The sequence below is a fragment of the Anser anser genome, assembly GCF_964211835.1.
Source record: "Anser anser genome assembly, chromosome: 3".
In the NCBI taxonomy this organism is placed as follows: domain Eukaryota; kingdom Metazoa; phylum Chordata; class Aves; order Anseriformes; family Anatidae; genus Anser; species Anser anser.
The window spans coordinates 83,242,945-83,257,036 of NC_139722.1; the positions used below are offsets into that span (position 1 = coordinate 83,242,945).

The 14,092-nt window shown below is 37.3% G+C and overlaps 1 protein-coding gene across 10 annotated transcripts in view; it reads right to left on the reverse strand.

The window, feature by feature from the left end:
* The window catches only part of RGS7 (regulator of G protein signaling 7), a 277,417-nt gene that overhangs the window by 58,615 nt on the left and 204,710 nt on the right, over positions 1–14,092 (reverse strand). For all 10 annotated transcript variants that reach the window (XR_014582074.1, XM_083830287.1, XM_083830285.1 and 7 more), the window contains 3 exons: positions 4,336–4,400; positions 2,406–2,482; positions 2,183–2,264 (listed from right to left, as the gene is read on the reverse strand). Coding sequence is in view for 9 of the 10 variants with exons in the window: in XM_083830287.1 (XP_083686413.1) it covers positions 2,183–2,264; positions 2,406–2,482; positions 4,336–4,400 (224 nt within the window). In the remaining variant the exon portion in view is untranslated. The remainder of the gene's footprint in view (positions 1–2,182; positions 2,265–2,405; positions 2,483–4,335; positions 4,401–14,092) is intronic.

Consider the following 14,092-nt stretch of genomic DNA (forward strand, 5'->3'; position numbering starts at 1 on the left):
TGTTTTTGTTTGTTTGTTTGTTTTTTGTTTTTTTTTTGTGGCAAATGCTCTTTACATATCAAACTTTGGCTCATTTTCATTATTTTAAACTTATCAGTCATATCAGTGACACTTCTGATACTCAGATCATGCTCCTTTTGTGGGGTTATACTCGCCTGGTTTCACTGTATACAGCCATTCTTTTTTCATGTCTCCCATTCCTTTAGTGCACTGCTGCACTGTCATTTTGGACTGATGAATTACTTCCCTATTCTATCCCTTTCAACTCTTTAAAATATCTACTTTCTGATTACTCAGAGACTATATTTTATATGTATAATTTCTGTATCAGCATGGTAGCCACTTAGGTAAGAAATAAAGCAGCTAGGGACCAGAAAACCTGTGAGAAATCCTGAAAAATGTTTATTTACATACCCAAATAAAAAAGCTAAGAATGAAATATCTGGTTCTCCAAATTCACTTTCAGTTAAAAAAAAAAAATGTCTCTAGCTTCTAAATTTTTATCAAAAGATGAAAAATTATAAATTAAGAATCTTTTGTCTATTCCTCTTTTAATGTCTATTATTTTTAATAGAAGGTTTTGTGAGAATAAATTCATAACAACATTTTCAAAACTAGTTATTCAGTAACTAGCGAGAGGCGTTGTTCAGCCAAAGTATCAGTGTTTCCCTCTCCATTCTTCTATTTATATCTCTCAAAGTCAGGAGCCTAGATTGCTGACTGTAAGCCAATCTTTTGTCTCTGATATTTCCTAGGTATATCTACAACCGGGTTAAAAAAATCACCTGGACCAGGTACCTTTATCCACAGTTCAGTCAAAGCTCTTAATCAGATTCATTTTCCTCTTTTGTCTTGGTGACCTTAATTCTCTAGTTCTTATTCTCTACTATATCTTACCTCAAAACTTCATCAATTCATCTTCTCTTCCAAACCTGTAAATAGCACTTCATTCCCAAATTCAAAACCCTTAAATCCATTTCTGCTGCTAATACAAATGCTGTTTGCCTTCAAACTTTACAGGTCCATAGAAACATTCTGTGTCTATTCTATTGGCAGCTCCTATGAACATCAGATGGCAGATTGTTTTTCCTGTCTTCCTTCCTTGTTTTATGCCAGTGACTAGATAATAACGTTCCAGTTTTCTTGCATCTAATGTCTGCGGTTTGAATCTTTCACTTCAAATGATTTTCTCTACTTGATGTTCTTAAATCCTACCTAAAAATCCATTTCTTCTACCACTTTTCCAATTTCACGGTCACAAGTGCAAGCTGACCCTGTCCAAGTTAATTTGAAACTTTCTAACTCTACCTACCTCTTCTACAGGTATCATCAATGCAACCTTACACCCTCTAAACAATTACTCGATATAAATCAGAACTAGCTGTTGTAATAACTGCAGTCATCTAAGAATGAGGAATAAAAATGAGTAAGTTTTAGTTACGTATCTATTCAAATGTCAGCGGAAGACATAGTCCATATTCTGTTTCATTGGTAATGATATGAAACTGCATATAGATATTGAAAGCTTAATGCTGCATAAGAGAAACTGCAGTAAAGTTCTGTAGTAAAACAAACTGATGTGAATATGCACCTCTCAAAGGTTAATTGGAATTGTTGTGACATTTGGCATTCTCTCTCAAAGTTTTAGCTCTAAGGTAGTTGATTTTGTAAGGACTTTTATTTTTTTATAATATCAGATGGACTGTGACAAGGAGCTCTGGCAAATCTTGTTAAGTCAGTGTATGACTTTCACAGCTCAAAGCCAACAATATCTAACCTTTATGTACATTAAAAATAGCCTGAAAATATGACTACAGTGAAGTTGGAAGGCTTAGCAAGAAAAAAAAAATAAAATATTCAGATTTATTTAAAACTATTTTTAGTTATGTTGATAATTTTGGTAGTGTGACTCGTACCTTGCAAAACATTTGAGACTGTAAAAGTCAAAGAAAGGTATCTTTTGATTCAAGAAATCAGACACAACAAATCTATTCACTGAAAACCCCAAACTGAGTGTAAACATGTATGCAGTCTTCAGTAGTACAATGATATAAATTATAGATCCTCCCCAACCCATGGCCTACAGCCCTTTTAATTGTTCCCAAACTTCCCCAACACTCCACAGAGGCTAACATTCATCAGTGGTCACACTCATAGGCAGAGCAGCCCCACCAGCACTCACCACCGGCCGGTGCACGTCCCAGAATGCTCGCTCCTGGCTGTCAAGAATCTTCCTCTCTATCTTGTCTCTCTTCTTGTCTACTCTGTCAGTGTTATAGGATATTTAAAAGAAACAGTGTTAATGACAGCAATTTGAAATATGAGGTGTCCAATCACTTTTTCATCCCCTTCTCCCTTCAAAAAACATGCGCAAACCCCAAATCCTCATCTTCAAAGGAACTTACTTTGCTTGTGCTTCAGCTTGCATAAAAATAAACTCCCACTTTCGAGCAAATGCTCGCTGTAGCCTGGCCAAACTCTCCTGAAAATACATCACAGTGTTATTAGGTTAGGCTGTTACCTTTCCATCCTCCACCGCTCTCCCTAATCTCCCCCCCCCCCCCAAAAAAAAAAAAGGTGTAATATAAGCCATAATATGTGTACCAATGTAAATGTACCTTACCTGTCATATAAAATGTTTGTTTGACACCAACCAGGATGGAATACTACATCTATCTTCTTTTGGATATCCTGACTATTTTAGCTTTGAAAATTTGATAAAGGTGGATACAATCCCTTAGCAGAACACGGGATTTCTGAAGCATTTTTATGTACTGGGTGTTGGCTGGGTAATTTTGTAATAATACAAAACCACATTCTCATTTTAGAAGTACTTAATTGTGAGAGGTAACAGCAGTACTTTCCATATATTGGACGATCCCCATGACAACTTTCATCAGTTGTTTATACAAATGGCTTGTGTTGGCAACATATAAATTTAACTAAAATATAATAACAAAAAACTATGGATATTATGGTAATATAGGAATCGTCCAAGTTATTCACAGAGATCCCCACTTTAAAATAAATGCAGACTATAGTTATTCACTACTACACAGGAAATATATATATGCTATAGCCTACTAATAATAACAGTAAGAATATTTGCAAAACCTTATCAAAATCTTTCTTCTAGAACAGCTTTATGGTCTGCAATGGAGTTTTTCTAAGTGCTTTCCAGCTTAAAAGGCAGCAGTATGCAGTATGATAATACTCAGAAGGCTGAGGTTCTTAACTTCATCCATAAAGACCCCAGTTACCTCTGTACACTGCTTTTACTAAGATTACATGAAGAATTCTCTGTAAACTTCCTAAAAAAATGTGTTGTTTTAACTGTATTTCTACGTATTGCAGAGGTATCTCTATGAAATACTTACTGAAAATAAAGATTGCAGAGAGGAGAGAGGAGGCTTTCTAGAGATCTTGTCAATACCAGTAAAGGCTCTCAGGGATAGTATACTGGAGGTGAATTTTCTAAGGCATGTAAGTATAACATTATGCATACCCCACAGTGCAGTACACTGAAAAGCAAGTTTGTGCCGGAAGAAGCAATAAAGTGTATCAGCATGATGCTGTGGCTGGAATATTTGGCATGTTGGGAGGTCTGGCTGACTATCCTGCTATCATGTCATAGTAACACAGCTGGACAGCTTTCAGTGCAGAGCCAGGACTGTGCACGAATTTTCTGTTGACTTTTTCATGAAAAATTCAGGAACGTGAGGGTGGGAAGGGGGGGGAGGGCAGACAGTGACAGAATTCAGTACATCTCCTTGGTGAGTGCCATCCTCATCACCTAATCAAAATCTCTCCTTCTCCTGCTCTTCCTGGCCCCAATTATCTTGCCTTCTTGCCTGGGGCAGAGGATGCCTTTCAAAGAGTGGGAAGAGCCTCTGCTCTGACTGTCTTTGCCTCTAGTCTAACTGATGGGACCAAGACTCAAGTGCCAGCATCTCCTTTAAGAATGAGATTTATACTTCTACAGCTACTAAATGCTTTTGAACACATTGCTAGAGATCCTTCATTCAAACCTCACATGGTGTAGAGTACATTTGCTTTCAAACACTTGAAGGGTATGTGGGATTTGCGAGCAGTTGTTTCTGATCCTGGCATGATGATCTGAGCAGAGTAAAATTAGAGACGGACTAAAATCTCAACTCTTGCCTAGCCAGCCTTCACTACTGTCTCTCAAATAGCATTTCTGACTTCTGAGCAATATCAGACCCACATGCTGGCAAAAGCTGGATAACTACAGAATGCCTGTAGTTCTCATGCTTAACATTATTTTACATGCTAATTAGGCCCAGCAAAGAAATGTACTTTTCCCCAGGTACTTACAGCTTCATAGTCTGCTAGCTCTAGCCTTGCTTTGTTTTGCATTGTCCGCTTGCAGAGATAAACCGCTGAAACAGAATAAAGTGGTACAGGATTTGCTACTATCTCACAAATGCAGCAGAAGAGAGACCTAGAGGCTTCATCTATATTTGGCTGCTAGCTTCTTTTATTTTAATTTCTCCCTCTATTCTAAAAAGCTTTAAATACAGGATCAATGCTACAAGTACTGTAACTGAAATGATGGGTCAGATACAGAGATTCATTAAATAATTATAAAATCTGCTTTACAACAGCTACAACAGACAGCATATACAAAATGCATGAGATAGTTGCATGGCCAGGGAACTAACATGTTAAAGAGAAAATGGCAAAAAGATTTTTAAATGGTGTGTGTTGCTTATAAAGTGTAAGAGTTTTATTAGGATATATGCCAATATATATACACATACATACATATATTCTATATAAGCCAAATAGGTTTTTAAGAATGTGTATACAAAATTTTATTTTTTTTATATTTTATACTTAGAAATCCCTAAATTTCAGTCTGAAAAAAATTTAATTAAAAATTAGTTCCAAAGAAGATTTAAGTCTCATACAGTATGGTCTGCTATAACTAATATTTAAAATAGAAAATAATGAGACCAAAAAAATTAAAAATGGAGTACCTTGTATTAGATACAAAGATAAAGAGAAATATTTTATTTATTTTAAATCCAAAATCCTTCAGCAGATCTGTTCTGCCTCCACCTCATCCTGACTGAACAGAACTGTAACTAAAAAAATTGAACTAAATACTGAAAGGATGCAGGGATGAAAATGAAAGTTAAGGCTACATATACAGCACGTTGGTTTGCATTAGATTAAAAACTTGATCCTGAAGTCTTTATTCTTTATATTCTTCATATTCTTTAATGAAGTACATTTCCAACAGATTCTTCACATGAATCCCAAATATTGCACAATTTCTCCCAACTGTAAGATGAGCAGGGAAGCACAATTCCTTCTGCTAAGGTCTGGGAGCAGTGTTTACCTGTATCGCTACTTGAGAGCACCTTCTCATGTTTGAGATGGAGGAATCTTTTGATCAGTGTAGGTAAGAATACTGTAATTTGTCTGTGGTCTCTATGATCAGCAAATCAAGCTGATATTTACTGTTTCTGCCTAGGAATGGGCCATGCCTCCTGCCTCCCGACTGCTAACTTGTCCACTATGGAAGCAAAGAGAAATAACTTCATATAGGAACATAATTGTTGCAATTACTAGGAAGAAGGACTTGCTTATCTTATATTTGGCTTTGCTTTTTAAGGTAGTGAAACCAGTTATATTTTACACATAAAGATATATTTTTATGTCTAACAAATCACAGAATCACAGAATGGCCGAGGTTGAAAAAGACCTCCAGAGATCATCTAGTCCACTCCAAACTGCTCAAGCAGGGTCACCTAGAGCATGTTACACAGGATCGCATCCAGGTGGGTTTTGAATATCTCCAAAGAAGGAGACTCCACAACCTCTCTGGGCAGCCTGTTCCGGTGCTCTGTCACCTGAACCATAAAGTTCTTCCTCATATGGCGATGAAACCTCCTGTGGTTCAATTTATACCCATTACCCCTTGTCCTATCACTGGCCACCACTGAGAAAAGTTTGGCCTCACCCTCTTTACATTGTCCCCTCAGATATTTATACAGGTTGATAAGATCCCCTCTCAGTCTCCTCTTCTCTAGGCTAAACAGGCCCAGCTCACTTAATCTTTCTGCATAGGACAGATGCTCCAATCCCTTAATCACCTTCTTGGCTTTACACTGGACCCTCTCTAGAAGTTCTACATCCCTGTTGCACTGGGGAGCCCAGAAGTGCACACAACATTATTCCAGATGTGGCCTCACCAGAACTGAGTAGAGGGGGAAGATCACCTCTCTCAACCTGCTGTCCACACTGCTCCTGGTGCAGGCTAGGACACCATTAGCCTTCTTGGCCACACGGGCACACTGCTGGCTCATGGTTAACTTGCTTGTCCACCACAACCCCCAGGTCCCTCCCTGCAGAGCTGCTCTCCAGCAGGTCAGCCCCCAATCTGTATGGGTGCCTGGGGTTGTTCCTCACCAGCTGCAGGACCCTGCACCTGCCCTTGCTAAACCTCATGAGGTTCTTCTCCGCCCAACTCTCCAGCCTGTCCAGGTCTCTCTGAATGGCCGCACAGGCCTCTGGTGTGTCAGCCACTCCGCCAAGCTTTGTATCATCCGCAAACTTGCTGAGGGTGGAAACCCACACTAGTGGATGTTATTTCAGTGGAACTGATGACAAGCACTTCTTGTAACTCCAGCTGCAGTTACAAGTGTTACTTGATGCAAAATGTAGTTATAATTTGACACAGTTTTTGCCTATTTTTTCCTCATTTTGTACGTGTTATCTATTTTCTTTCACTTTTTTTTTTTTTTGCTTTCCATTCCCTTAAGAAGCCATAGCCACTTCCTCTGTTTGTTATAATCCTACATCCCCCCAGTGCAATCTCCATGTCTGCAAAATTTATAAATACAGATACAAATCCACTAATCACACAACAAGTACATCAGTCAAAGAGTTTCTATAGCCTCAGTTTCCATCCATTTTAATAATACGATACAGTTACACTAATGCATTGGCATGCATGCTGAAATGCCACAAAAATGTGAGGGGATGAATTCCTTTGTACTTAGGCTTCATCCACAATAAGTACGGTGGTAGGAAAATACTGAGAACAAAAATGCTATTCGTTATTTAGGTCCTCTGACAGTGAAGCATTTTCCTCTCTTTTCCTTCAAAATCAGTTATTTACTGAACATGAAAACCATTCATAAATTCCTTGAAAATATTAGCAATAAAGTGTATATTTAATAGAAATGTGTAGACAGTTCTAATAATTCTGAGCGTTAAAATTTGTGTATTTCAAGCAACCTAATTTCATCTGAACAGAAACAAAACAATCTCCCTGCTCTCTGCGCATGCTTAATCTCTTGTAAACCCTATATTCATGGTCCCTGTTAGAGGCACCCCTAATTAGTTTAGCAATTCCTTGAGTCCCACAGTGGATATATTCTGGGATTAGCATCTCCTGCTACATCCAACAAAAGTCACTGCTGTAGAGGTGGCTGACTGTCCACCTTTCTGTCAGGGCAGGCTTTAACAAAAGAAGCATCTTCAGATCACTGAGTTCTCAGCACTGGCAAAACAACCACCAGGTCATCAGGAGTAGGTGAGAATGGAATTAGCTTGCCATACTATTAACCTGATATTGTGTCCAAGAAAACCCTGTCTTCACTGTGTGAGTGCATTGCAGTATCTTCCCCCAGCGTTCTTTTAATGACCTATTTGCTCCAGCTCCATGGCATATAGTCCATACAAGAATGCTTGTTTTTCATTATGTCCATACCTTAGCCAAGACTCACAAAATCATGTTCAGGCTTCAGACATTTTCTCTGGAATATCCAGACACCCTCCCTTTCAGGAATCTAAAGGTTATAATACCAGTGGCCTAGATTCTCTAAGTCAAAAATATTTCTAGGTGCCAGAATATGCCCAAGAAAGATTTAGTTATCTGGGAAATATGACGTGTTTACTAGTGAAGAAGAAGAAAATAGTTCTGAAGAATGTTCTAACAATTACATCCTTATTATAAAAGTGCATGTTTGAGGATCTATGTAAGAACTACTATAGTCACATGAGAAGGTGGCAGTAGCTCAGGAATTTGAGTTCACTAGTTCACACTCTTGTTGGCATAAATCCTCAGCTTGTCCATAGCGAAATTCACTAACAGGCTGGAATGCAAGAAGAATGTGAAAATCTCTTATTTTCAGCCAGAACTTTTGAAGACACAGAAAAATATGTTTTTGTTCTTTCAGCTTTTAGAGCAATGAGATCTGAAATATGGATGCTGCTGCCTTTTGCTGGTACCATTCCTTTTCTGCACCGAAACATGTAACTTGACCTTGAGCGTTGGGGCGGGGGGAGTGATGTCAGTGAGTCTCCTGTTCCTGTCTCAAAGCAGAGTCACGATCCTTTGACATTTCAGAGAATGACAGTGTCTGCTTTTCTAATCCCATAGTTTGTATGAGTTTTCAGTGTTTTTACAGCTTGATATGGAACAAAAATCTGCTGGAAGGTTCTGATACTAAAAGCTTATCACTTCTCTATCTTCACATATGCTTTTCTAGCACAAAAACATGATGCAGTTAATGACATCATACCCAGTGTTGTGTTTCCCATTTTTTCCCCAAAAACATGAACATCTGCATTTGTAGAATGGAAATTACAATAATGGAGACGACATTTTCAGCTCATCAGTGTTCATTTATGTTCTGTTAATGAGAGATGTTTAGAACTGCATATTCCATTGAATTATCAGACTCCATCATTATCGGATGGTCTTTGGTAATTGTAGTGTATTGGCAGTTTGACAGACTCTGTAAAATTCTGCAGTTTGCTCTTGTGCCTGAAGGAAGGAAGTTGTCAAAATACTCTATTTTTGTTCTTACATATCTTCTTGTGGTCATACTGCTCCATATTAGAACACAAGGCATTTCCGAGCCAGAAATGTTTATGCTTTAAAGCAAGGATGCTGAAAGAATGAAGAAAGTTTGAAAGGCTTCAAAGAAAGGGAAAAGTATCTAAATTTAGCCAATAATCACCATTTTATGAAGGAGAGTACTATTAATTGCCTATGTTAGGAACAAGAAGATCGGGCTGCAGCTATTCTTTGGGTCAGTCCTGAAGCAGGTTCTAGTTTTGAGCCTACACTACTCTAAAGCAGCACAGGTGGAGGCCCATTCATTTGCAGTACATGCAACAAATAAGAGGGCCACCTTTACTGAAAGTGACCCCCAAGGACCCTGCTCAGGACCCTCAGTGCTCCAAGGAACTATAAATGCCCCAGGCAGCCCATCCAGAGCCTCTGCTGTGGCACCCACTGGCCCAGGAGCTGAATTTAAGCACAGCTACTTCCCATGGCCCCTGCTTGAGCTACACTAGGTATGCCTGTAACCAGCCCTGAACCTTACCAGTGCTGCTTTGACTTCCTGGCTGAAGCCAGGACCTTCCCGTTCACTTACAACCCTGACGGTGAGGACTTTGCCCCTGCTTACACTGTTGACACCCACAGCTCTCGCTTACCTTCTGTTGCAGAGCTGCATGCCTTTGCCATTCTCTGACAAGGGTGCTGAAAAATGCTTAACATATGGATGAATGATAAGCAGGGAACAGGGTCTGATTAATAACCTCAATTTACTATATATGGACTGCCACATACCATCTTATTTTTAGTGCCAGTGTATTCTGATGGATTTTGCAATCAACATAATTGCCTCCACTAAAGTGAACTGTGTATTAGATGCTATATGCTTTACAAGTTACTGATTAGCATGAGAAAACTGATTTTCCAGCCATTTTAAACACAGTATTAATATGCAGCAATTCATAATGAAAGATGGCCAGTGACGTATATAAATGTGCATCTGAACCACAAAACAGTACTAAAACACACTTTGAAAAACTCTGCTCAGATGTTCACAAAACCTGGAAAATTTGAGAGTTTAAAATGAGAATCAGAAGTGTTCTACAAATAGCTGCATGAAGATGGTGTCTGGGCTTTCTCTCTTGCAGGTTTTTAAACTGATATATCCAAAATAATCCATTGTCATGGTTAACTACCTTTGTTTCTTGCTCTTGGCTGCTCAATTGTACTTGAAAGCTCACTGAAACCTTTTTTTTTTTTTTCTTTTTTCTTTTTTTCTTTCTTTCTGGTAATTACAGGCTTTATTCTAGAATCAAGAAACTGGACTGATAATGCACTGTATTATGTACACTTACTGAAAGAAAAAAAAAAAAAAAAAAGAGCTTCCAACCAATAGTTAAAGTTGGGAATTTAAACTTGTTTCTAAAAGGGGCCTAAATCTCTGCTCCACAGAGCAGAGAAAAAGCTTCAGCTAAATTCAATGGAAGTACAACTGGACCTCTGAAGACCACAGATAATGCCACCTACGCATCCACCACCATGTACACAAACTTAAACTCCTTACATAACTGTCCTAGTGCCAATAGTGTTACAGCTTGATTCAGCCCCAGATGGTGGGTGTAACTCTCAGCAAACACTCATTTTCTTCACTTAGGCCAGATTAAATTTATAGTCTCTTTGAGTCAAAATTCTGGTTTCAGAGTCAGTGTGTACCTGCCTAGTCAGTATTTAAAGAGCAAGGAAAAAGGAAATACTGTAAGCTCCAAGGGTTTCAAAGTGCCCTGTGGGCAGACAGAAGTTCTCCATATATGAATGTCTGCGTTAGATGCAGAATTACAGGACAATCGGCACAGAGCATGACTACAGAATAGAAAAAATGAAATTAACTATCTTATTTAAGCATCAGGATTTCCAGGGCTATTTATGCCATCTTTAGGTCAGCTCTAAAAAAGTATTTTTTTTCTCTTTGTGACAGCTAGTGAGTTTCACTTAGTCTTTAAAAAAAAAAAAAAAAAAGGATAACTTTCTTTTAGGTGGACAAATGGGTCAGCCTCATGTATCAAGAACTACACTTTTCAGTAAAAGCTAAGAACATTAAATACAAGTAAGACTGTGACAGTTTATGTGCTCTAAACTGCCAAATGGTCAAAAACATAATTTCTGGAATAGTCCTACCATTTAATACCGATAATATCTACCAATAGTCCTACCCTTTAATCTCTGATCACAATAGTTCTATATCATTTAAGGAACGTGATTTGATTATAAATTTAGAAGAGTAGAGCCAAATTAATTACAAATTTTTATATTAACCAAGGGCAAGAAAGAAAACCAATTTCAAATTAACAGAGAGCTCAAGAACTAGAAAAGGCAAATCCATCTTTTACACAGAAAATTCCTCAGATTATGTTGCCTGATAAAATTCTGCAGGTTGACAAAAAAAAAGAAAAAAAAAAAAAAGGTTTCAGAATAAAGACCACCCAACCCACCTAAATTATGAGATCAGTTAAGGAATATCGTGCTGTCAAATCTAATTTAAAATTGTATCCATTGAATTACTTCATGCTTCCTGATATTATCATAATGCTTTCAATTTGCATTGAAAAATTTATTTTAAATTGTATCCATTGAATTATTTAATGCTTCCTGATATTATCATAATGCTTTCAATTTGCAAATTTGCATTCAAGAATTTAATCACCTGCATTGGTACAAAAAAATAATAAATAAAAAAAGAATCAGATCTCCTCACAGGTTCTCATTTAATAGGGGCTCATATGAATTTGATATAAAATTTCTAACAAATCCAAATACACTGACTTTGCATAGAAACCACTTAGGGCATGTGCAATTCAAGACAAGGCTGAGAAGACAAAAGATGGAGAGCATTCTCTTCTAAACTGCAAAAGCCAGCTACAGGGACAGCATCAGAAGACGGTCATTACTTGACAAAAGTGTCAGTTACTCAGTGCCCACCCAGCAAAGGGCTGGCAGTAGCAAGGCTACAGAAAAATACATTTTTTGTCACGGCCTGAAAGCTCTAATTTCCATATTAATAATGAAACAGAAAAACAAAACCAAACAAAAAACACAAACTGTGATTTGAAAGTAATTCTGAACATTATGAGTTATGTTTATAAATCTCAGAACTTATTCTGATAGATTATATCTCTATTTATATGGGGCCTGGATGCAGATTATCAATGCTTTTAATTAAAGCTATTAAAGTAATGCTGTACATACTTTAATGTGCATACAAACGCCTTGGCCAAACACATTTTACATGTTACACATATTATGGAAATTTACACATACATGGAAAGAAAAATTTGGGTAAGTAAAAAACTCTGAAGTTGTGAGCTGATTGGAGAGCATTTTCAGGAAATGTCTCCTGCTTACAGAGCCCTCTCTGTGGTGGTTTGTCAATGTCAGAATTAGCAAGGTTCAGAACAAAATTCAGGACATGTTTGTTGAAGTGAGACTTTCTTTTCATCATTTATATGACTGAGATAGCTCCTAATGAGTAAATGATATAGCTCTACAGAGTAATATAATGGAATAAATCCAGAGTGGAAAAAAAAAAAAACACTTGTAGGTCACCTAGTCCGTCTTTCTGTTAACACAGGTCTCTTTCCTAAAGTACTTTTCATTGTGTTCTGCCCAGATTAAATTTTGTGCATAGCAAGCACTGGACCCAGCCACATTTCTTGAGGGACAATTCTGTTTGATAGATTGTAGTCCTCACTTAGACCTGTCACCAAGAGCTTAGCCAACACATTCTGTATATGTAGTTTCTCAAAGAAAAGCCACTCACTTAAAGAGCTACGACCCAGTCTTATAAAAAAAAATATTAGTAAATTAGTTGAGTCTGGTGGAAAGTGTCTGTTTCTTACTACACCTGGAAATAGAGTAAATTTTGAGATACTTTGAGGCAGGTCCTTAAAAGAGGGATCTATTAAGAACCTAAGAGAATTGCTTGTGCGAGTCATTGCTGACATACTCTTGCTGACACAAACTGTTGAAAAAATAAATATTTGGCATCAAGAATCAAGATTATAGAATTACAGAGCTATCCACAAGCTATTTACACCATATTAGTAAATTTCTCCTAATTCTCAAGGCATACATTTTAACAAATACATTTTTATTCATATCTAACAATTTATATAGAACAAAATGCTACTCTGCTACCAGTTTTGCCCCAAGCTACTGACTCATATTTATGGATTAATTTCCAGAGATGCTGAGCACATGCAGTTTTCCAGCAGAGCTCAGGCACGCAATAGGGCTTAATATTTCTCAAATCCAGACTGCTTACTGCTAAGCTGTTGCCAAGGGAATCCTGCCTGAGCATTTGGGGTAAAGGATATAATGCCTCCTCTGTATCCTCTATATAGAAGTCCTCCTTCTTGCCAGTTATTCCAAGCACAAGAGTGCAGAAAAATGTGCAAGAAAGAAAATTCCTAACATAATCAACATTTCAGAGAGGAATTTGAAGGTAGGTATGTAAAAGAAGTAGGCAACAAACGCTAGAGAGAAAATTATGCAAAAATTTTCAATATATGAAAAAAATTATGCATGATTGCAATTACTTTACGGGCACTATGTACTATGTACTCTTTAGAATGACTGCAAGCTTTGCAGAGAAGAAGTAAATGAGCCAGGTGCTATGGCTCATGTTCAGAAGGGAGCAACAGAGGCTGAGCATAGAGAGGCCTATGCCAGTTTAATTTATATGATAAGAAAGTATCTCTAAGAAGCAAGCTTTGTATGGACTTACTGGTTAGTTGAATTATCAAGAAAAAATAAAATGGATGGACTTTTGCTTTCACAAAAAGGCTGGAGAACAATTGCATTGAGACAACAACTTTCATATAGCAGAAGTAGATATTTCTATATTTTACTGTAAATCAGACTGGATAGGAATGTTTATAGAACTGCCACAGATGTTTACAGGCAGCACTTGTTCTTATCCAGAAAAGAAGCATATACTTTTAAAGGGAGTAATTAATAAAGGCATTATCTCTTGCAAGTGATCTAACTTCCTAGAACACTGCATTCACAGCATGTCTTTAACTAGAGGGCTATTAAACATAAACTTAAATTTACTAAAAAAAAATAATAAATTACTAATTTACTAAACATAATTTAAAATTTGTCATTCTTCAGAACAGCAGAATTTAAGAATTTACTTTTTATGTATAGAAAAATACATTATTTATTGTCGTTTATTGAACACAAAGTCATGCTTTTAAACTCACATTGCAGTAT